The 24,919-nt window shown below is 40.9% G+C and overlaps 1 protein-coding gene across 2 annotated transcripts; it reads left to right on the top strand.

The window, feature by feature from the left end:
- The first annotated feature begins 2,217 nt into the window (after positions 1-2,217).
- Positions 2,218-19,943, top strand: rad50 (RAD50 homolog, double strand break repair protein). Of its 2 annotated transcripts, none has more exons than XM_070983620.1 (28): positions 2,218-2,295; positions 3,841-3,978; positions 4,154-4,237; positions 4,769-4,920; positions 5,042-5,227; positions 5,362-5,566; positions 6,431-6,559; positions 7,609-7,774; positions 8,057-8,115; positions 8,267-8,401; positions 8,694-8,900; positions 9,024-9,206; positions 9,411-9,568; positions 9,668-9,843; positions 10,405-10,642; positions 11,182-11,371; positions 11,634-11,760; positions 12,179-12,372; positions 12,538-12,648; positions 12,987-13,079; positions 13,316-13,429; positions 13,739-13,866; positions 14,056-14,157; positions 14,397-14,519; positions 18,635-18,720; positions 18,808-18,950; positions 19,066-19,199; positions 19,404-19,943. In XM_070983620.1, exons 2-28 carry the CDS (start codon positions 3,850-3,852, stop codon positions 19,588-19,590), a joined length of 3,939 nt encoding a protein of 1,312 aa, XP_070839721.1. In that variant the 5' UTR covers positions 2,218-2,295; positions 3,841-3,849; the 3' UTR covers positions 19,591-19,943. The 2 variants fall into 2 exon arrangements, with proteins under 2 accessions (XP_070839721.1, XP_070839722.1); XM_070983621.1 differs by having other exon boundaries at positions 2,255-2,389.
- Positions 19,944-24,919: the final 4,976 nt, after the last annotated feature.

Here is a 24,919-nt window from a genome sequence, read left to right as displayed (position 1 = left end):
CATTTAACGCCACTGGCTAAGACGGGCCCTCCTCATAGCGCTCAGTGGGGTAGAAACTAAGTCCAGCAATTTGCTGAATAAGAAAGGACTGTTTTGAAAAATGGTTGCTTGTGACAAAAAAAAAAATCCCTTTAAAGGATTATTGTTGGTGTCTTTGCTGTGAAGTGTATAATTTGCCACAAAAATGTACAATTTTAATCCATCACAGAGAGCGCACTGATGCGCCACCAAATCAATGAGCTTTTCTTCCTCTTTCATATCAACTCTCTTCCTCTGAAGATGTTTTCCAGCGAGTGGGCACCACAACGCTGATTTGCCATCCAAGCCTCCCCTCTGGATTTAATAAAATATCGGTGTTGCAATTTTTGTGAAAGGGGTTTAGAAAATGTCAAAAAACAGACAGTTCAGGGAAAGGTAAGTCTGTCAGTTCTGCTTCTGTCTGATGGCTGCTGTTCACTGTCGGTCCAGAACATCTCATTTATTTATTTAAAGAAAATGCAGCTTTTTCTAACAACCACGCTTGCTGCTGTTTTTTATGTTACTTTATCTACATTGTTTGCCCTCTATCTTCTTCCCTTGCTTCTTTGTGCCATCTCTCTTTTCTGCATCTTTTCTCGCTTCCATCCTTATTTACTCTCCCAGCATATTTTGACCATAAGCAGGCAAGAGCCAGCTGGTTCCCCTTCGTCCATGTGATTATCAAAAAATGGCGAGGAAACCAATTCCATTAGCCATTTAGGCAGGGAGGGTGACCGTGGGCATGTGGGATTAGGTTTTCACACTCAAACACATACACATAATCGCATGCATATACACATATACCTCCATTGGTCCAACACAAGACACAAGGTCATGGCATTTTCATGTCAGGACGGGATGAAAATAGAAAGAGGGCCATGAGCTGGACAGACTGAGGCACAATGAGTCAGTGGGCTGATAACACAGACAGACTGAATCAGTGGGCTGAAAGCAGAAGACGGGTTGTGGGAGTGTGCATGTGTGTGTTTGTGCGTGTGTTTTCTCTTTCAAGGGGGAGAGGAAGTCAGAGAGATGATGTTCTCAGGTTTTAGGGGGTTAGCTCCAGGTGGTGAACACCAGTCCTGCAGGTCCCTGTGGACGTCGGCGAACTGTTCCTCAACCCCAAACACAGGCTGAAAATAACTCATGTCCCTTTATTCAGTTAGATTTATTCTCCCCCTCCCCGTCTCACACACAAATGCACACACCGCTGCTCCGCTGTCTTTCAAGTTTTATGTTCTTACTCGTACCATCTGTTTTTTTATTCAGCTTTGTTTAAGTACTGGAATGTGGAAGAAGAGCTGTGGAAAATATTTAGTTAAAAACTGCTAAATTTAAGACTTGAAAAGAAAATGGATTTTTCTTCTCGACCTAATTATTATTAAGTTATTATTATCATTATTAATTATTAAGCAATGTACAGTTTTAATATTTGGGCTTGCAATCGTAATTCATTATGGAAATTCTGGGAATGTATCTTAAGCATACAGATAACTGAAAAGGCCTTTCATGTGTATCTAACTGGCTTCTAATAATTAAGGCCATCAGCCTCTCTACAGCTGTCACAGCAATACAAATGGAGGAGAGGAGAGACACTATGGTGTGATCTCTGAGACTTGGAAGCTAAGGCTTTTCCACAGGGAAACACTGTCCTCTTGTGGTAAATATTTTGAGATGAGAGCTCTTCAAGAACAAGAATAAGCTAACATGAATGATTTTAGATGTTTAGCTAGGAGTACACTCCTGTGCTATGGGAGCATATTCTTTATAGTATAATATGTCAAATAAAAATTCAAGAACAAGCACTGACAATTTGTTATGTGGCATGAAAAACTACAAACATGGTGATGGGCACTTAAATAATGCAGTAAAGGAACAAACACCAAAGACAAGAAGAGTTGAGTAATGCCTAAAGGATATGGCTATGATATTCTATAAACCAATGAGAGAATGCACTGACTAATGCATTGTTAGTTTTGGTATTTTCATGGGATTTGTTGACAATAACAAAAAATACAGTATAATAACATCAGCTTTACTCATAAAGATTTTAGGGATGCAAGATGATTGTATGGGTTTGTAGGGGTTTAATTTTGTAGCGTCTTATTACAGCTTCATAATTCTTCCACCGCAGCAGCAGAGTAGGAATTGCAGATCTGTACGTTCTTATTCTATGTCCACGTACCGACTCCCGGAAGTCAGGATTCGCCGCTTCTCGCGTCACATCCCCGCAGCGCGAAAACTGTACTTTCACGCCTGAACCAAAACAACATTGAGGTGAGTTGAATTCACAGCATAACTGAGCTGGAGATAACCGCTACCAACCAATGCCATTCTTGTTTCACAGCGCGGAGGAAACCTCTGTTGGACAGTGAGTCGCTAACTGTAAAACACGGCAACGTAGCATGTAGCTAAACTTGCGCTGTTAGCTAGCGTTAGCCTGCGTAGTTGACAGGTAGTTACCGATGTGTTACGTTAGCTTCCCAGACATCCTACACAGATTAACATGACACGTTCAATCCAATAACATCACGACATTTAACGTTAGTAACGTTAGCATGTAAACATTTCTTCTCTTGAAACATTAACTCGGTGTTTTTCCAGATTTCTTCTTTAGCTTAACTTGCATTGAAGTTCAGAAAGTAACGTCAGTAACGTTAATGTTTGTTAAGACCAGTGTTTGCATAATTAATTTTGTATTATACTTGAATTTTCTTCGCACCTCGAAATGAGCACGAGTAAATGCCGAGTTTATTGTCTCAACCTATTAAAACTGTGCACTTTGAACAATATACTGAAGTCAGTGAGTTGTATTAATAAAGACAAATTAGATTTAAGCCACGTGAGGTTGTCAAACAAAATGGCAACTCCACCTCCTTTTTTATGCACTCTGGCTTCCCTCATAAATTGTGAAGGATTGACTCAATAAGAAATGCTGCACTGTTGTCTTGGTCTAAACAAGTTTCATTTAGAAATATGAAATGATTGTGCTTGATACTGAAGTTGTGAATTAAAACAGATTTTCCTGCAAAAGACCTTAGGGCTAAGTGTTGAAAGCATCCTTTACAATTTCCTTTTTTTGCAGACTTGTGGCTGACGAGATGTCAAATTTGATAAATCTGTAGATTTAGTTGAGAACATTTTGTTGACTCTATTGCTCATTCAAAAGTGCATGACAAGGTGTGACCTCACTTCTCACTGCTGGGATGAATTTGATCCATTGCCCACCTGCCTTGGTTTTGTCCAGTGCTGCAGAGTTAAACATCGCTTTTCAAATCAGTTTCACATTCAGTGTTTTGATGTTTTGTCTCTCAGATTTACAGCTAACAGTTTAACTGTTGGCTGAATTTCTGGAGCTCTCACATACAAATGCTGTTTTTCTTGCAGTTTTGCTCTCCATTGTGATCTGAAAAATATGCCAAATAGTTTGTAAGTCAGTGGTTTCTGCATAGGTGACTATTCTCTCATTTTAAGCACAGTCAATTCACTTTTTCAGCACAGTAATTTTCAATATATAGTGTGACATGTTGCTCCGCTCTGTTGAAAGACTCGTCATTGTGCGTTTGTAGCTGCAAAGTGCAAACTGACAGCAACAAAATGCTGCAGTCAGCAGATTAACTGATAGCCTGGTAACCACAATATGCCCGTTTGTCAGCGTAGCTCATTTTTAAAGGCACATTGCGAATAAGAATTCAGTATTCATCTACTGCTGCAATATGTTCTTCAGCTGACCCCACAGTGAAATGCTCTGTCCTCTTTTCATCACTGCTGTTGATTTAAGTCGTGTTCTCCTTTTCTCTCTTCCCCCCTTTTCTCTTTCAGAAAGCCAAAATGTCAAAGATAGACAAGATGAGTATCCTAGGGGTGAGGAGCTTTGGGATCGAGGATAAAGACAAACAAGTCATCACTTTTTTCAGTCCTCTGACTGTGCTGGTCGGACCCAACGGAGCGGGGAAAACGGTATGAGACTATGATTTGACGAGAGCAAAGGTCGACTGTGAAGCGTGACCTGTGGAGAAGGAACAAGACGCTTGACAGTATGCGTTTGAGATGATACATATGCATTGGGTTTTCAAAATGAAAGCTACAACTCTCGTGTGTTAATTCTTTTGGCCATTTTCTTTTTTGTTTCCAGACTATTATTGAGTGCCTGAGGTATGCAACATCAGGGGAACTTCCTCCTGGATCTAAAGGAGGTGCTTTTGTTCATGATCCAAAGGTGAGCTCGCTCTCGTGTGAGTGAGTGACAGTAGCTGAGTGACAAAAGCAGACTTTAAAATGTTCTTTTGGATGATTTTCTTAGGGATGTCAAAACATTTTGAATACAAGTCCAAATTTTGGAATTTCCCCTCGAGGGACGAATAAAGGAATATTGAATATTGAGTATCTGTAGTTCAAATAATAGCCGTAAAGCCGGCAAAATACGTGACATGACACAAAACATATCATCAGGTTGACCAGCAAATGGTGCAGGCGGCATTGAGGGATATTAAACATTGCATGAGCAGTACTTCCCACATTTTCATGATACAAAGCTGGTTGAAAATCCAAAAAGTTTCCCTTCAAGGAATGAAAGTTAATTTATATTCATACCTTTCATTTTCACAAAAGTCTCATAATCCCTGTCTTTTCTTGTTTAAGATCGATGTGGAACTATTAAAGTCATCAGAGCATTTCCTTAAAGTTCCAGTCAGATGAGGATTACTGAGGGTGTCTGCGTGAAATGAAATTCATGCTGTGTGAATTCCAGGACGCCCATGAGACGGATGTGCGAGCACAGATTCGACTCTTATTCAGTGACGTCAATGGAGAGAAAGTGACTATCCATCGCTCCATGTCGTGCACTCAGAAGGCAAAGAACTACACTTTCAAAAGCTTGGAGCAGGTCATTACCAGATATAAGTAAGCCACAGTCTCAAGTGTCTTTACTCATTTTTTACTAAATATTGACAAAAATCCGTTTTTCTTTATATTGTTGCATGACCCCTTTGTCTACATTTGACCTCTGTCATCATTCATCCAGAGACGGCGAGAAGGTGAGCTTGTCTTCAAAGTGCGGCGAACTGGACCGGGAGATGATTTCTTCACTGGGTGTGTCGAAGCCTGTGCTGAATCATGTCATCTTTTGTCACCAAGAAGAGTCTAACTGGCCGCTTAGTGAGGGCAAAGCACTCAAAGACAAGTTTGACTCCATCTTCGCTGCAACCAAGTAAAGCCAACTCATTCTTACACGTTTGGCTGTTTTAAAAAAAAAACATCACATGACCTCCAAATCCAAAGCAAAAATGTTAACCTGCATATGCCATTCAGAAGGGAAATTCAGTCTCTTTGTGATTCTCCCAGATATATCAAAGCTCTGGACACGATGCGTCAGCTGCGTCTCAAACAGAGTCACACAGTCAAAGAGTGTCAGGTGGAGCTGCGCTACCTGAAGCAGAACAAGGAGAAAGCCCAGCAGATTAGAGAGACGGTTGCCGCCAAGGAGTCTCAGCTGATGGCCTCTAAGGACAGCGTCCAGCAGATAGAGAACCAGATTGATCCACTGGAGGTTGGTTGATGGTTTATGTTTGTATGCATGTTGATATATGTGAAATATTAGTTTACTAGAGTGCTGTGACACAGCACTTGTTTTATATGGCATAATCTCGGTAAATCAAAGAATCACTTACAAAATCCTTCTGTACACCTACAAGGCTATCCATAACCTCGCCCCTCCTTACCTCTCCGACCTTCTGCACGTTGTCACTCCATCCCGTGCCCTCAGATCTTCTTCCTCCCTCCATCTCACTGTACCCGCTGCCCGTCTTAGCTCCATGGGGAGCAGAGCTTTCAGCCGCTCTGCTCCCCAACTCTGGAACTCTCTGCCACCTGATCCAAACTCAAAACTCATCTATTCAGACTTGCTTACTCTCTATAAACTGCTTCACACGGCCCCCCCCTCCCTATTTATTGTATCTTGTTTTTATCTTGTATTTTATATCATTGTTTGTATTTTTTCTGTACAGCGACCTTGGGTGTCCTGAAAGGCGCTTTCAAATAAAATGTATTATTATTATTATTATAATCTCTTTATCATTGTGAGATTACAGTCGTTATCGCATGATTTCACTGCTAATGTCTAACTGTCAGTTGTGCCACTCATATAAATGGATCGATGGGAACGTCTGACCAAAAAAGCTGCACCTTTGTTTATATAAAAATGTTACCGCAAAGTATTCTGATGCAGTATATATAATGGAAAAAAGTGATTTGAATAGAGCTGTACCTGTCGTTTTTCACTGTTTTTTGTTGATTAATAAACTATAGAATGTCAAACATAATGGCAGATCCCACTGTTTGTTTGCAGGCGTAGGCACACTGAAGTGTTACAGTCCTGCCACTTATGTTATTGTTATTCTATTATAATTTTCAGAATCGACTGATAGATATTGACATGAAACTGGGTAAAGTGATGAAGCTGGACAACGACATCAAGGCTTTAGAGAGTAGGAAGAAACAGATGGAGGAGGACAACAAGGAGCTGGAGGAAACAATGGAACAGGTAACATAAAAATATGTAATACAGGCACATGTAAACAATGATGATGGAAAAAAGGAAAATGAATCGAAAATGAGAAACAGAAATGAGCTATTAAGGATGGAGGGAAACAGCAGAATAACTGCTCACTTTCCACAGATATCGCTGATTGTGGATGCAACACATCAGCTAAAATGTTTTGGGAAATGTGACAAGATGCTTAAAAGACAATTAAGGCTGGATTAAAAAAAAAGATGAGATAGAAAATGAAATGCATGAACGAAGATGATGAGGTTAAAACGAGGAAAACACAGCAAAACTCCCTATTTTTCTCTCTGTCTGAGGGTTTATTTAGCTAAACACCTGCTTAATAAGACCCCAGCCTCCACTCTGTGTGAAGTATCATTAACCAAAATGGGAAAGTAAAAGAAAGCCTGCAGATGGTGAATGAGGTTGTTTTAATTCTTCCCCGACAAGCCGGTTCATCACTGGCTTTTATCGATATGAATGTCTTTTACAGCTGTCGGATGTTTCTGCTCCTCTGCCTTCCGCGAGTCTGTTCTTCCATCTGTTTGGTGTTTCTGAGCCTTGTTTGTGTCTGCGGCTGAAGAGTGTTTGTTTATGTTTGTGAGAGTCAGCAGCTGAGGGCTCTTTTGTGAGTGTGCTGTCTTGTGTTTTTTGTGAGTGACAGGTGAATTGTCAGTGTGATAACATGATGTTAACATTTTGTGTTTGTCAGAAATATGGCCATAATTACATGCTGTCTATGGCTGTACTCATGTGCCTCTCCCCTGGAGATCAAACACGTCTATATGAATTTGAATAGTGGAGGTAGAATGACTTACACCATGAAATATTTCCTGTTTTGAGCTGTCCAGCAATTAATGCCATTTATAGAACCTGTCAGTCTTGTTGTTTACTGTAGTTGCACTAATGCCTCACCAGATCATTTTGAAAAGATGTATTGGTGCATATAGTTTTATTAGGCTCCAGTGGAGTCAAACCTCCGACTGATGGTTTGCTAAGCTGTCCTCATTGAGCAACACTAAGCCACTGAACTGTGTGCGCGGCAGGTGTTCCAGGGTTCAGATGAGCAGCTGCAGGAGCTTTACCAGAACCACCAGAGGACGGTGAGGGAGAAGGAGCGGAGGCTGACAGACTGCCAGAAGGAACTGGAGAAAGCTGGTCGGGAGTGTCAGAGACTCAACAGAGTCAAGGCTGATCTGCTGGTGGAGCAAGGTACACATACCCACACATTACAACCAGTCAACCCCAAAATGGCATTTTTAAGGCACAACTTACACCCATATGTATGTAGCATGTGTCCTATGCGCTGGCAGAACATCAGAATCAACCCTAGAGACAAGTCCGAGGAGGACTTGAAGTTCTCCAAGCTTGGAAACTGTTCTTTCAAGAGAAAAAACAAAAAACGTGTTAGTGACAGACGAAAGGACGGACAGACAGGTCGACAAAAAGAAATATTTCCTGAAAACTAAAACTGCTGAAATCCTCTTTTCCCAGGTCGTCTACAGCTGGAGGCCGACCGCCACACTCAAAACATCAAGAACCGGGACACTCAGGTGAGACAGACTAATTAACCTCTAGGCACCTGTATCTGTACCTAAAGATAAACAGTTAACGTTTTTTTTTTTTTTTTTTTTTTTACAAAATAACTAATATAATTTTGAAAGTTGTTTGCTGTGAGCACTCACATGCAGTGTCTCTTCTCAGGTTCGCTCTTTGTCGACCTATTTGGATATGGAGGGTTATGACCGACCGCCCTTTACTGCTCTGCAGCTTGAGAGCTTTCATGGGCACGTCACACGGAGACTGGAGCAGGAAAAAGAGACAATCAGTCAGGTTATGGTAAGAAATGCTCATTTTGATTTCTGAAAATGACAGAGAGGTCATCGCACCTCTCCTCCTCATACCGTGTCACATTATATACCGCAAACATGATGCAGCCTTTATCGGTGTCAGGACTGATTTGGTTTGATATTTGATATCTAAAATTCATACATTTCATACACTAAAATGTTAGAAACTGTCTATTCAGATTCCTTTCATTATGTTAATGGTGAACAGTGGTTGCATATGTGCCTCCAACTCTCATGTACTGAGGCTCAATCAGGATCAGGATATTATTGTGTCCACTCAGATGGACCTGCAGGAAAAGGAGCAGCAGAAGCAGCAGTCCATTGATGAAATGAGGGATAAGAAGACTGGCCTGGAGAGAACTGTGGAGTTGAAGAGAGACTTGCAGGGAAAGAAGCAGCAGGAACTGAGGAACGTCAGGGCAGAGCTGCAGAGGCTGGAGGGTTCATCCAGTCGGCTGCAAGAGCTGGACAGTGAGCTGGCTAAAGTGGTGAGTGTGCATACACAGAAGGACATGATAAGATTGTCTGAGGTCATGCATAACATACGGCTCCTTCTTATCCTGAAGTACCTCGTGGCGTTATCGCACTGCTTTATGTGTTTTCCTCCTCAGGAGCGCGAGCTTCAGAGCACAGTTCAGAGCTCCAACGTGGAGGAGCTGAAGGCAGAGGTTGTGGAGCTTCAGAGAGAAAAAGCTGAACTTGACCGCACACAGAGACAGCTCGACAAAGAGATGGAAATGCTCAACATGCACACCACCGCACGCACACAGATGGACATGCTGAAAAGGGAAAAGGTAATGTGCAAGCGAGATTCACTGGAAGGCAACTGGTGAACTTTCTCTCTCTCTGGCCTCTGACCTGAGCCTCACTCTATATGTTTATCTCCTGTCTCTGCTTTCCCTCTTCCCCTCTTCATATTTCCCCTGCTTCCCCACTTGTCCTGTCGTCTGTCCTTTCTCTGTTGGCTCGCCTCTCATCTTTCCTTTTTGTTCCTCCAGACAGACAAGGAGGAGCAGGTACGTAAGATCAAGTCTCGGCACAGCGAGGATCTGGTGTTGTTACTGGGCCACTTTCCCAACAAGAGAGAGCTGGAGGACTGGATCTATGCCAAGTCTAAGGAAGTTAACGGTACCAGGGACAAACTTGCCAAATTGAAGTTAGTAAGATTTATTTACATTAAAGCTCATATATGATAATAGAAAAAAATCCATTTCTGTGGCACTGACAAGTATTATGGCATGATTTTGATAATTAGTAAGGACCTGGCATCAAGTGAGCAGAACAAAAACCACATTGCTGCTGAGGTACGCAAGAAGGAGCAGCAGTTAACCAACGACCAGGAGAAGTTCTTCAATGTGTGTGGCAGTCAGGATCTGGAGCAGGACCTGGGCAAACTGCAAGAAGATCTGGAGAAGATCTCCAAACAAAGAGGTGAGTGCTCTGAAATAGAAATTAGAAGGTGCTTCTTGGCACAGACACTAGTAGTAGAGATGAGATGACATCTGGAGTGTAGTTAAAAAAAACAAGAACAAGAATAAACCAGCTAAGTAAGATGATAGGATGAGTCCCAGACAAATCCAGAATCCGCACATCTGCGTCCCTGATTTGAGAGGGTCCTCGTTCCCCTCATATGCTCCTAACTTCATCGTAAATTTTGTTTTTAAGCTCCTCCAAAAGTCTGTATTTTTCTTGCTCCCTAAAAGCTACCTTGTGTCCTACATTTATCACTGTCTTATTTGAGTGTTTAAATTTTAAGTGCTGATTACTGTATAACAGACTGGTGAAGTAGCAGTTAAAGTTGTGGTTTGGCAATCTTTTCGATTTGCATATTGTCCAATCGTGCTTACTTGAGATTGCCGATAGGAGATCTGATGGATAAGTTTATCAAGATCTTAGTGCTTACAAGCATAGTTAAAGTGACACATGTGGTCATTATAACTTCATAGTAAAGTCATAAATGTCTTCTCTCGTCCTCCAACTGTGTTTTTCCAGCCATGTTAGCTGGAGCCACAGCAGTGTACACCCAGTTCATCAGCCAGCTGACGGAGGACAGAGAGCCCTGCTGCCCTGTGTGCCAGCGGACGTTCCCCTCAGAGTCTGATCTGCAGGAAGTTATCAGCGACATGCAGTCCAAACTCCGCCTGGTGCCAGACAAGCTGAAAAACACAGAGCACGACCTGAAGAGGAAGGAGAGGAGGAGAGATGACATGGTGGCTCTCAGACCTGTCAGGTACGGAGGAAGCTGGTTGTGCGACGACAGATTATGTAATAGTGTCAAGTGTACTGGTGTCACCGTTTCATTATTAGTTAATCTGTATATTCACATTTAACTGATTCATTAGTTAAACTTCATCTTTCCCTTTTCCTCCATTTGTCTGTTAAGAGTGTAGAGTACGGGTATTATGATGTGTAACCCACTAGATGGAGCTACATTCTCATACGATTGAGATTTTATCTGTGGTTCCCTTTTCATGACCTGAGCAGAACCCCACAGGGTGTAGTGACCCAGCAGCCACTTCCTGCATTTTTATATACAGAACTTTTTATAGCTGACCTTTCAGGCAGTGAGATGATATTCAGAGCAGCTGAACCTACTGTAATTGATAATCTCATTCAGAAGTAACATATATACAAAGCATAAATACACATTTAACTGATAGACCATAAGTGCCTGCAATTAGAAGATGCTTTCGGTGTGTGACACACTCAAGTCACTTGTGAAACATGCACCTTTATTCTCTGCTCAAAGTGCATTTCTATTCTCTCCAGACAGTCCCTTATACAGCTTCAGGAAAAGGAGTTGCCTGAGTTGAGAAACCGCCTGCAGACTGTGAACAGGGAAATTGAGAGGCTTAAGGGTGACGTGGAGGAGCAGGAGACTCTGCTTGGTACCCTGATGTCAGAGGAGGAAACAGCCAAGGCCTGCCTGCAGGACATATCTCTCATGGACAGATACCTGGTACCATCCTCTTATCTGTCTCCCTCTTTATGACCACCTGTCTCTTTCCATCCAGTACAGTCTGACCACTTCCTGGCTGTGTCTCTCCTCTCTCTTTCACTTTTAATATTTCCACCCAAGTGCATCCCCTCTTCCTCCAGATAGAACCTATGAATCTCTTTCTTGACGGTTTCTCTATTTTCCCTATATAAGTTGCAGATAACAGCAGCATTGCACAAGAAAAGTTTGAGTTGCGAAAAGTCTTGGCATTTTTTCTTTACAGATGGACCTTAAAGAGGTGGAGAGGAAAATCGCTCAGCATGCAGCCAAACTCCAGGGAGTAGACATGACCAGAACCACCCAGCAAGTCAGTCAGGAGAAACAAGAAACTCAGCACAAGCTAGATACCAGTAAGAAGGCATCATGTACCAATTGGCTTAAAAATGCATCACACATGGCACCCACTTTAAGTTAACTATCGTAACCTCTAAATTTGAAGTAGGAATGAACATGAACACACACACAAAACATTCACTATTATCCTCTCTTTCATTTGCTCAAAGGTAATCACAGAGGTGGAGATAATCAGGTTAAACTGGGCTTGTTTCAAAGCTGTGGTCTGGCCTGTGTTTGTGCAGTGTCCTGTGGATATGTGGAAGTTACATTTTACAACTGCTGCAGTTGTTGAAAAAAATACACACAGACATATTCAGACATGCAAAAAGACAAACATGAATGAATCATGAATCATTATTTTTCACCATGGAGTTGAAGCAATTGTAATATTTCTCTGTTCTTTGTTGTCTGTAACTTTTTGTGTACTCGCAGCCTCCAGCAAGATGGAGCTGAAGCGTAAGCTGATCCAGGACCAGCAGGATCAGATTCAGATGCTGAAAAGTACCGTGAATGAGACGAGAGCAGAGAAGCTCCAGCTGAGCAGCGATATGCAGAAACAGCAGCAGCTGGAGGAGCAGAGTGTCGAGTTCACCACTGAAATACAGGCTTTAACCAGGGACATCAGGGTATATTTTACTGTTTTTGTTCATGTGAGCGCCCTCATGGAAGATTGTTGTGGAGGCAACAAGTTCAAGTTAACCCACTTGACGTGTAACTGAGGATGCAATGCACATTTTGCACAGCATATTTTAATACTGTACTACAAATATGCCATGTTGTCCCTCCACCAGGAAGCGAAGGAACAGCTGACCCCTTTGTCTGCTGCTCTGGAGAAGCTGCAGCAGGAGAAGCAGGAGCTGGTGGAGCGCAAGAGGCAGAGGCAGGAAGAGGGGCAAGAGAAGGTGGACACAATCTCACTTTGGTCTCTGTCACTGTACTGAAAATGTAGCACAAGTTCAGAAATAACTGTTGTTTCACCCACATGGGAGTGTACAAGGTAGATTATACCCCCCACCTCCTTTGAATTAGTGAACTATTGAATATATTTAATAGTGAAACATTAAATCAGCAGTGAGTTACAATGATTTTAAAAACACATACCTGCTGTTGTGTGTACCGATGTTCAAAAATAATAAACCAAATAATGTCAGAGGTTAAGAGTGGAAAGCAGCTTTTAACTTTTTATGCTTGTATGACTCATCTTAATCTAGCCTCCATTCTAACGCTTGTTCACCGACAGATCAGTGGCATCAAAGAGAGAGTGAAAGCGATCACCACCTTGGAAAGAGAAGTCACCAAATACGTCAATGAAGGCAAAGACGAATACAAAGAGGTAACATGTTTGTTCCTATCGTGCTTGATACCTCTGTACCTCTGTGGATCAGTTTATGATGGATATGACATATATATCATATATATCATAAGAGGTAAAACATATGCTGCATTCATTCACTCTGAAACACCAGCTTTGCTTTTGTCTTTGAATAACTTTGCCATCATCTTGGGTGCAGTTATGTTGGATTATTCAAAATTATTGAGCAACTTTCTTGACTTTGTTTCTTGCCGCAGCAAAAAGAGACCGAGCTTCAAGAAACCAACACTCAGCTCCACGAGGCCGAGAAGAATAAAGAGAAAATCAACAAGGAGATGGGAAACATCCGTCAGGACATAGACACTCAGAAGGTAGGTTATTGTCTTCATTTTTGTCTTTCTGTCTCTTCTACTTTTTAAAGAAAGCTTTAACTTCAATCCACTAATGTGCTGGTTTGTACAAATAAGGCCTAAGTTATCTACTTTAACTCAGTGTAGCATCCAAAACACTGTGTCGTATATTCCTACACTTTCTGGCTCAACTACACCTACTTACAAGTTGAATAGAAAAGGGAAAGCTGTCTTAAAGGGTCAAAGCTCAACCAATGCATGAAGCATCTGTAGGGACATGGTATATAGTAGTACATAGTAGTATATGTTTTTAACTTGTTTATGTTATAGGTCCAGGAGCGTTGGCTGCAGGACAACCTGACTTTGAGAAAGCGCGTTGAGGAGTTGAAGGAGGTTGTTGCCAAACGTGAGGTTCTTCTCAAAGACATGGGCAACATGCAGGTCTTACAGCTACGCCAGTAAGAGCACTACACTGTTATCAGTCACGGTTAGATCAAGAAGCGATGAAGAAGCGAGCTGGACAGAAGCACAATCTCTTTTACATCTGCGGTGTCACGCTTCAGGGTGTAAAGTTTACTGTCAGACTTGTAGAAATATTAGAAGTTAGACACAATGTGTTCACCTCGTGGCTTTCTGTGCTCCTCCAGAGAACGACGTGAAGCAGAACGCAAGTTGGAAGACTTGAAGAAGAACCGCAGTATTGCGCTGGGTCGTCAAAAAGGCTTTGAGGAGGAGATACTGCATTACAGGTGAGACATGCAGATCCATTGTTGCAGTGTAGTACAGAGCTTAACTGAAATCAGATGAGATATTCCCTGTTGTACCATTCTGGTATCTAAGGCTGACCCATGTCAGTGCTCCTGTCGTGCTGAGACATTTTCATCACTTTTTACAATAGGACAACAGGAACACAAGGAATTGTTTCACTGGCTTGTGTCCTGCACTTTTTTCCTGAATTGAGCTTGCTCTTTGAATTGATCACTTGCAGAAAAGAGCTGCGAGAAGATCAGTATGACAAAGCTGATGAGCGCTACAAAAACAAGATGATCACAATGAGGACCACAGAGCTGGTCATCAAAGACCTGGATCTCTACTACAAGGCCCTGGATCAGTAAGTACTGCCCTTACATGTACGCACACAGACTGCGGGTATTAACCCCAAAATATGTCTCAATCTGGTTCAGGCTTTCACGGATTGCATTGTAGTGGAGCATAGGTATTAACATTATTTTTGTCTTTATTTTGTAATGTTGTGATTCAGCAATTTAGTTGAATTAACAAACACAAATATGTTAATGTAATCAATCCATTAATTAACAGTCCTGAAATCAGTTCTTCCAATTGCAAAGATACATACAAATACAAAGATCACTGCAGAGTAACAGTTCATAGAAAAAGGTCTGCACTCAGCAGAAGCTTAGTGCTTACAAGTAGGTAGTACTGTTGGTAAGATCTAGTTTCAACGTCAGCACATCCTCTGTTTAACCATCTAGTTTTCTTGTTATGAGACATCCGCCCTTACTCCTCCTTATCAGGCCCTTTGAGGGGTTTAGGTGATGGTGAGAAGACTCTCAGATTGAGCAGTGATGCCAATTCTCTTGTAACTCCTCCAGGCAGTAGCACTGGGGGCTTTAGAAATTTATCAGCTGAGAGATTCCACAGGAAAGCGTTTGACTCTTACCAACGCAGAAGTGCACTGTCACTTCTCAGCACCTGCCGACCAGCTGGGGCCTTTCTTTGCAAGTTAAGCTTATTTGAAACCCATCATATCATCGTTTTAAGCTTATTACCTTTAAAGCTCTGAATCTCGACCATCCTGTCAGTGTGTGACGCTTGTGTTCCCTCATACAGAAGCAGCACAGAGCAGTCCGCCATTAGCTGCTCTCATCATATCTTCTTTAATAGTACGCAGACCACAAATTGTGACCTGTAGCTTAATATATATGTAAAGCGGTTGCAGTTGCCATCACAATAGAAGTACACAAGTACAAATGGTTTGTTTTGGTCCAGGTCGTGGCAGTACAGCGGAGCAAAGAAATACGAGAACATAATAAGGATATGAAGAAGATTAGATACATTAAGATCAGATTCTATGAACATTATTTGTTGATGTACAAATATACAAAAAAAGAAGACAGTTCTGAATTTACAGAGGGACTCAAGTTCTGTTCAGTGCAAAGTGCTGCTCTACATGATTAGTGTGCAAAAATACCACAAATAATGAGAGATTAATGCAGCACAGTGGGTGGTTTGGGTTTGGATTTGCACTCTGCACTCTCAGATATTCTGTTCAGGCTGCTTATTTTGGGGTTAATACCTGCAGTCAATAAGCACAAACCAACACTTAGGCACTAGAATCTAGAAGGTCAGGTAATTTGGCGTCAATCAAAGCAAACTAGTGACGACATTTGTGGTAAGAATGTCTTTGCAGTGCGACACGTCAGTAACCACGAGTTTAAACTTTCTCTTATCTTTTGTCATTGTGCTGCACTAGAAAGTATTGTTGTAGTAATGATGGGCGTGCAATGTGTAGCTGTAGTTTAGTGTTGTACATTGTCTTTGTCAACGTCACCTTAATCCTACCCATTTTAGAGCTCAACTACTTAGGCGATTAATCAATCAAGAGAAGATTTATCCGCAACAATTCTCACAATCAGTTAATAGGTTTAGTACATTTTCAAGTAAAAATGGTCTGCTGGTCAGTTAAGATGTCACATTTTAATTAAGTTAAATTCACGTTAGCCTCTGCTAGATTAGAATTGGTATGTTAAGTCTCAACATTTCCACAAATGTTGAAAGATAATAAATCCACCCCAATGTTATACAAGTCTTGAGAGCACAAGACAAGGGTCATGTAAAATTGTTTAAATTTTTCCCAGATGCTGTGTGTTTTTTTGAATCCTGTGTTTTACAATTTAAGCACATTTTGTCAGAAAGAGTTTCGAATCATGTGGTGGATGAATACAATTACAGCAGTTCAAGGAAATATTTAAAACTTAACCATTATCAATCATTTGATGTAGCACAACATGGCACAGAGAAACCCTTATTTTCATAAATGCACCCACATTTTTGAAATTTCCACAATATTCCATGTTTTACAGTTGAAACTTTTTGTTTTTAGTATCATGGAAATCATAGGGCCCTACAAGACTTCAGGTTTGTTTCCAAGAAACATGGTTCATTACTATCATTGGCATCACTGTAGTGTGGCATCGGCTCTGCATTTGCATGCAGAATTGATTCTGGTGATAAAAATTTGCAGATACTTCAGCAAAAAAAAAAAAATTATCAGCAGGGCGGCACGAAGCACTCAGTGATCAGGCCTTTGCTCATTGTGCTTTTTCAGTGGCTTTGTTTTTCAAAACGGAGTCCTTCCACTCAGAGAAAATTGAAATCTAATCAAAATCAATACGTGTAGTCCCGCTGGCAAACCTTTTTTATTGTTCTTGGTTACATGGATAACTGTGAGAGAGACACTAACTGAGGGTGAAAGGTGTCAGTGAGCCTTAGTGAGGAAGTGTGACCTCACTGTCTCAGATATCATCTGAGAAGAGAGCAGAAGCATCATTTACCCATATGTGTGGGTTAGTTGACACATCAGTCTCTGCACTGTTATCAAGATTAAAAGCAGGACTCGGCAGCCTTTCAGCAGACCATGCATCCAGGTCACAGTTTCTGCCTTAATAGACAGAAAAGGTTTTCATGGTGAGATGTTTTGATTTTGATTTTGAATGTGAAACTTCTTCTGTTACTCAATTTGCAACACATTATTGTCTGTGCATGATGCGTCAAAACCCTGAAGGCGCTCCTGTGACTGTCAAGAGTCTGTGATCTCTTTCACTGCCCTAAATTGAATTTGGTTCAAGCTTCTCTCAGTGCGTGTCTGTTGTTGTTTTGTTATTTGTTTATTTATAGTGGGCAGTGCACATTAATCTCCTATAACACTTTAAACACATCAATGTCTGGAATTAACTCTGCAACTAAGACTGCAAAACCTGCAATGTCACGTAGTAATGTTACACTCTGTAGAGTATTCTATGTACAACACAAGGTACGGTGGGGTTCCTCAGCTTCATTTGTTCAAGGACCAGAATTTTAGTGGGATTCACTGACAAAATTTGAGTCAACTCAGCATCTCCTTGACTGATGACTGGGATCATCGTCTTCTAGAGAGCAGCCTCGTTTCAGTGCGAACAGATTTGTTTCCTGCAACAAGGGCACAGCTATCCACGTATTTAACATGAGACTGAAACAGAATCCATGTTAAAGCTTGATGCTCGAGTACATTTAGGGAATTGAAAGCAACCTGAAGCAGGCCTGAAGGTTATTGGGTCACAGATGGAGAGCAGTCGCTGTGGGTGTGTGAACTAGATAGTGTCTCTGGAGCAATGTTTTTAAAAAAATGTATTAAATATACATATACAGCTGGACACCGCCCAGTTCAGCCAGAGTATGATCTGCTTCTGATAAACTTTGTAATACATTTCTTCGCAGAGCAAAGTGGATTTTTGTCCCCCATCTCTTAAATTGGCACGTTATGAAGCGATGTATGAATGGGAGCAATGATTTGAAATCCACTATTCTTAAACAATATAGCATGAAAAGTCCAAGAGAGGGGAACACTTTTTATTGACCGTATCAGAAATATGCTGTCTCAAATATATAATCACTCTGTTCTTCTGATAATGTCACATAAACAGTTCTGTAAATAAGACAGAGAGTAGGTCAGATGGACGGATAAAGACAGCTCCACTCCCTCATTCGTCTATTTATCCAACATATATGGGCATCAGAGGAAGCTTTGTCGGTTATGCCGTTATCACTGCGCAGTTACCAAACCACATCAGAGTTTCTTGTCATTTTGCTAGATGATAGACAAAGTGCTTCTTGGTATGCCGGAAACCAGCATCCAGCTTGCTGCCTTCATATCTTTTATATCAACATATATCTTTGTATCAGTGTTACATGGATTTAGTAAATCTTGAAATTGTTGCTAGAATTTTGTAACCAAATTATCATAAAATATCTTATTGTTGGTTTTCCATCAAGCCGTATTTAAATGTGTAAGAGCACACCTGTGTAACCTACATAAATTTTAATTTTTGTTATTGTTAACAATTAATTATTGCTATTATTAACATCCCGACTTTTTAGGATCAGGGTTGTATCGAGTCCACCATTGGTTTTGTACATGAGCTTTGTATTCCTGTTTGTTTCCTTCAGAACCATCATGAAGTTCCACAGCATGAAGATGGATGAGATCAACAAGATTATCAGAGACCTGTGGCGCAGCACCTACAGGGGTCAAGGTACATCTCACTCATATAGTTGTATGCACGTTCATTCATTCCTGCCTCTCTCTGCCTGTCATCACTTCCTCTTTCCCCCCTCTCCAGATATTGAGTACGTGGAGATCAGGTCTGATGTGGACGAAAACTCGTCTGCTGGAGTGAGGCGGAGGGTTTACAACTACAGAGTAGTTATGGTGAAAGGAGACACAGCTTTGGATATGAGAGGACGCTGCAGTGCCGGTCAGAAGGTACCAGAACAGGGTTTTCTGTATTAGCATAAAAAAATAAAATCTTCTCCGGTGAGTTATTATGCAAGCCAACGCAGTCTGAATTTTTCTCCGAATATGATCATGTGCCTCTAAGGTGTTGGCATCCCTGATCATCCGCCTAGCTCTGGCAGAGACCTTCTGTCTGAACTGTGGGATCCTGGCCCTGGATGAGCCCACCACCAACCTCGACCGAGACAACATTGAGTCACTGGCACACGCCCTCGTAGAGTCAGTACACACACCACACACATTGTTTTTACTTCTTATGAGGAGCCTCATTGACACGGTGCATTTACCAACCTCTAACCTTGACTCACCGTCATATCTACATGCCATAAGCCCAACTCTTACCTGAAAACTAATTTAATCTTCAGACAGTAACCGTGTGAACTCTGACATACTCCTCTATCTCCTCTCGCTCGCTCTCCCCAGGATCATTAAGAGTCGCTCTCGCCAACGAAACTTCCAGCTGCTGATCATCACCCACGACGAAGACTTTGTGGAGCTGCTGGGCCGATCCAGCTACATCGAGCACTTCTACCGCATCCGTAAGAACCAGGACCAGAACTCTGAGATCACAAAGTGCAGCATCACCTCCCTTTCATCCTACCTCCACTGAGCAGACAAATGAATCGTTCGACTGCTTTGGAAATGCACATCTTGATGTCCTTGAATTCATTCTGGTTGGGCAAAGTCTAACAGTAATAATATAATACATTTATACAGACAAACTGACACTGAAGTTATGATCCCAGTCAATAGCATGCGCGTTCTGTGGATCAAGCCTTATTTAATATTGTCATTTTGAGACTTGCCCAAGTGTTTGTAGTCTTTACAAAGTGTCCATATGATGGCCAGCAGCGTCAAAGTCAGGGCAGTGTTGCAGTTTGCAGTTATGTTTCCATGTTTGCCTCTTTTTGGAGCTCATAATGTTCTGTCATTAAATTGCTTGTGAAGGACGCTGGCGGTTTCTCTTCTCTCTGGGTTTTTTTTTTTTTACTTGCATGGCAACAACGCTGCAGACTCGATCAAAGAAACATTTGCAATGTTTTAGTGAAGCTACATCCTAATCAACCACATCTTATCTCTCAAACATTGCAGAGTCACTACTTTTTTTTTTTTCTGGTAATGAGGGGAAAAACGTGGCATAGGCGTGGGTAAAGCAAGTATAAATCTTGAGTTCTCGGCCGACACTTCAGAACAAGCTGACAATTGGGTGATCAGTTCAAGGCTTCTTGAGTAGCTTCCTCTAAAGATCGACAGCCAAACGAGCTCGCAGCATGAAGATGAGGATGCTTCTGCTGGTACCTGCTGTGGTACTGCTGGTCAGTGTGGCTGCTGCCAGTCCGACACATCACAACGACAACCTCAAAAAAACACTTGATCTGGCTGACAAATACAATCAGTCTCTCGCTGAGGTAAGAGCTTGTCTGATAAGCACAAGAGTTTTGTTGCATTTTTGCAACAATTTATGGATGCATTATCTTTTTAAAACCTCTGATGTCCAAAAACCTGAAGTAATAAATGATCCCGTTCTTCTGCTGTGCTGCAGGAATTCTTTGTGGAGGATGTGTCTCCTCTGGCTGAGGGCAAAAACAAGTGTGAGGTGAGAGGAGTGCCGTGTTTTGCACATTTCTGCACATGGGGTTTATTTTTAAAGGCTAACGTGTTCTCGCTTGTGATCCACACAGGATACGTTCTTCTGCAAGGTGTATGATATCCTGCATAAACATGAACACTTCGGTAAAAGGAATGAGGAGAAGGAGCTTGTGAGGAACATGAAGATATTTATCGACGGCAGAAATGTAAGAGTTGCCTGTGACATCACATTTGCTAAACGAGTGTTACGAATGTTTAGAGTCCCACATGCTGCCTGAGTACCACACACATACTTTATCTTTGGATCGACATAGTAAATGCAGAGGAGCTTTAATGAAAGGCACTGAACAAACGTGACTTCTTGTCTTTCAGCCAAGCTGCGCCAAGTTGCTAAAGGACTTGACACCTACAGATGTCAAAAAGCCAATACCCGAGCTGATGAAATGCCTCATCCATTGTATCCAGAGCAGGAACTTCAACTCCTGAATACCCCCAGATCTGCAGCCCCACTGTCAGCCAATCACTTGAGTCCATGAGTGTTTTTTTTTTGTTTTTTTTGTCCTTTTTTCTTATGTTGTTTTTATTTTGGAGCAAGCGATTGCAAAGATTGATTTGTATTGAGTCACCCTAAACATATGTCATGTCTGCGGTCCCTCTGCATGATGCACAGCCAGCACAGTTAGATACTACAAACAACAGCACAGTGTCATCATCATTTCACAGATATTTACTTTTATTTACCCAGTTAGCTGTTTTTAATCAGCACAGCAGCCACTGCGGTGACAGATGTGAGCACTGTCAAATACACCAGCATATTTATTTTTGTCATTGTATTTAAAATAAGTTAATAAGTTATGGCTGTTTTTATATTTTTGAATGACATATTTATTGTAATCCTTTCATACAGCATTGGAATAAGTGTTTATAGAAAAATAAATCTCATTACCCACGACTGCAGCGTGTATGGAAATGCTTTGTGCTGAAGGGCATGTTAATCAGAATTTACAGAAAGACACTTTTTCATTTTTATTTTTTTAGCTGTTGCATTGATTTTTTTGATGATGCTGTAATATTCATCTGTTCTTTTTCAGCCTTCACACACCTTTGACCTCTTGCAGTATAAAAAAAGTCTTAAAATTTGTTGAATCACATTTAAACTCAACTATAGTTTTAACTTGTGTCTGTAGCCCCAATTTCACTTCATTCACAGTATTTGTATGTGCTGAGAATTGAACTATTTTTTAATGTTTGTTCACTTTTTGTTTCTTTAAATGCATTACATGTGTTGCATTGACCTCATTGTATACTCAATGGCATTAAATGGCTTTGGTACTATGAAATCTAATTAGAAATTTGTTGATTTCAGTATGAATTAAACCAAGATGTTTCTAAAGCATCGTGAAATGCAAAAATTGGAACTCTTTGAATTTGTAGAGGGTTAGTTGATAATACAAATGATTGATTTCCTTTGGTGTGGGACTAGTGGGGAACCACACAATGAAACATCTTATTTGTGTTTTAGCTGTTTGCAAACCAACTGACTAAGAGAAATCTCCTTTTACCACTTACCTTGGACATCAGCACACAATGAATAGTTTACAGAAGAGACACTGTGGCCTGGAAGATATTTCCGCTCATCCAAGACACTTTGATTCTTCTGACTAGAGCTCTGTCCTAGATATTGTAAACCATGTTTAAAGTGGTCCTTTTTCATTACAGCTCACCATTCTACAACAATGAATTACTTACATATAAATTTTAATAGCTTGTCATGACCGTGTTCTTTTCCTTTTTCACGTTTTTATCGTGATCCACTAGTTGTACACCCGCATCCAAAAAATGATATTAAATAGTCTTATTTGTCACATTTTTCCTTGAAGGTTCATACCCTTTGTATCGGAGGTCACAAAGCATGAACTCTTTGTCTTAGCTATAAATGGGCCTCAGAAACGGCTCTGTTGGTTACACTGCTGTCACTGTTCTGCTTTCAAACCACAGAGTTTATCAGCATTAGACGAGATAAGAGACAAAATGCTTCTTGGTATCCAGGAAAGCCAGTCCCTGTGAGCTGCACAGATATGTTTCCTATCAGTTCATGTCTTTGTCATGTATCAATATGACACAGATTTTGTCTGAAAAAATGCTGCCGCTGTCATTTGTATTGCAGGATTTTTAGAAGACAAATGTGCTGGTAGTGGCTTATGGTGCAGAACTAGCTGGGAAAAAAAGGAAATATAAAACATTATGCATATTTAACTTTAATAAGTAGATGATTTTAGATGATTTGTTATACACCAACATCGCCAAAAAATTCCTTGTATGTGTAAAATCGTACTTGGCAATAAAACTTTTTCTGATTCTGATTTCTGATTCTGAAATAAAAAAAACCTGATATGGGGTAGTACCTGCTGACATGTAGTGTTTGAGATTAAAAGTACTGATTGCTGTGTGGGGATCTAGGAAAAGTATAGGTGGCCATGTGGGCACCTGAAGGCAACTGGGTGCACGCAGGAAGCACAGAAAATCGAAGGGAAAGGGGGTCAGGAGGTCCATCTGTTAGTGGCATAAGAGCAAGTGTGTGTTCTCACGTACAGCACGAGGTTGAGGTTACACGGTTAAATCCTGTTGCATAATTGCATTTTTTTCACTTCAGGTAACCAAAAGAAAAAAAAAAGATTTGGAAAGCATATATGGACACAGACTTGTGCCTTATATGTGTGTATATGTGTGTATATGTGTGTGTGTGTGTGTGTGTGTGTGTGTGTGTGTGTGTGTGTGTGTGTGTGTGTGTGTGTGTGTGTGTATAAGGGATTGTCGGTATAGAAGATGAATGAATGTATGAATGTAAAACTTTTGAACTCTTCAGCTGTAAATGTGAGGATCTCAATTCACTTTAACGGCATTTAAAATGATCATAAATGGACAGGAAACTATCAAACCAGGTCTTTGGTAACTTGTAACACTAATAACAACAAAAAACAAAAACAAGGTTGACATTTCGATATTTGCTGTATCCCATAATAGTTCAGTTTGTGTCAAGAGGTTGTTAAAACACGTCTGATACAAAGAATGTGATGATTCTACGTCTGATAAGTAAAGAGTAAAATCATCAGCATATAATGTTATTTGAGAAGTTTGTCTGGTGGTTTTTATTCCTTTTACTGCCACTGACTGTTTTATTATTTTAAAGCTGAAGGTTCAATTTGATTTGTCTAGATTAATGCCCTACAAATAGAGCAGGCTTACCATTTTTATTTTATTTTTTTTATTATGCTGTACTGACTTAAAGTCCAAGTCCTTGCCCGTTTTGCATTGCCTGTATTAATGAAAATGACAGGTGTGTTTGGAGGCTGTCACAAAGGCTCATTGCACAAAGAATTTCCATTTTCTTTGGAAACTCATGATGCAGTGTCATTAAAATACACTTGAAACACCCAGGCTTTAATTTCTGACAGTCTCTGGTGACTGTCAGTAAATGATTGCTCGTTAGAGGGGTTTTGTTTCGAGTATTGTGGCCGCCCCATATGCTAAATTCAAAGAAACATACCCCAGGTTTGGTGAATTTGCTCATCAACCACACCATAATCAGTCACATCTTGTCTACTGACTGACGGCATTGTCTTTGTCATGAGTGGAAAAATGTACCAGAGGCGTGGGCCAAGCAAGTATAAATCATGTGCTCTCAGTCAAGGTCTCAGAATAAGCTGAATAATCAATTCAAGTGCTTCTTGAAATAACTCCATCCAGAAATCGACAACTAATAACCTGGTGTCATGACGATGAGGATGCTTCTGCTGGTGTCTGCCGTGGCTCTGCTGCTCAATCCAACTCTTGCCAGTCCTTGTCACATTGACAGGTCTGCTGTTGTTCAGCAAAATTTAAACATCATATATGACCTGGCTAAAAACTGCAGTGCGTCTCACACAAAGGTAAGAGCTCAGCTGTTTTCTTGCTTTGTAATCTCTACCATTTATTGATGCATTATCTTTTTAAAACATTTTATGTCAAAAACGTAACTCATTATTCTCATATGTGGTGCAGGAACTCTTCGTGGAGGATGTATCGCATCTGGCAGAAGGCGGGAACAAATGTGGGGTAAGGAGAGCATTTTTACAATGTTATTGGTGGTTGTTCATGAGCTGGGCTGTTTGGTGAAGGAAATGCAACAGTTACAGTTATAAATTAGCACAAATATTACTTATGTGGGATGTACTATTGTGTTCGGGGCCATAGCCACGATTTTAGATGTAGAGGGAAATACACGAGTCCACATTTCCCCTGCAGAACAACACCCACATGAGGAATTATTGGTTATTTTTTAAAAAAAAACAAATGCCCTTCCTTATGTT

Source organism: Chaetodon trifascialis, chromosome 16, assembly GCF_039877785.1.
Source record: "Chaetodon trifascialis isolate fChaTrf1 chromosome 16, fChaTrf1.hap1, whole genome shotgun sequence".
NCBI lineage: Eukaryota > Metazoa > Chordata > Actinopteri > Chaetodontiformes > Chaetodontidae > Chaetodon > Chaetodon trifascialis.
Note: the sequence above shows the minus strand (reverse complement) of the source record. Positions and strands in the feature narration are given on the sequence as shown.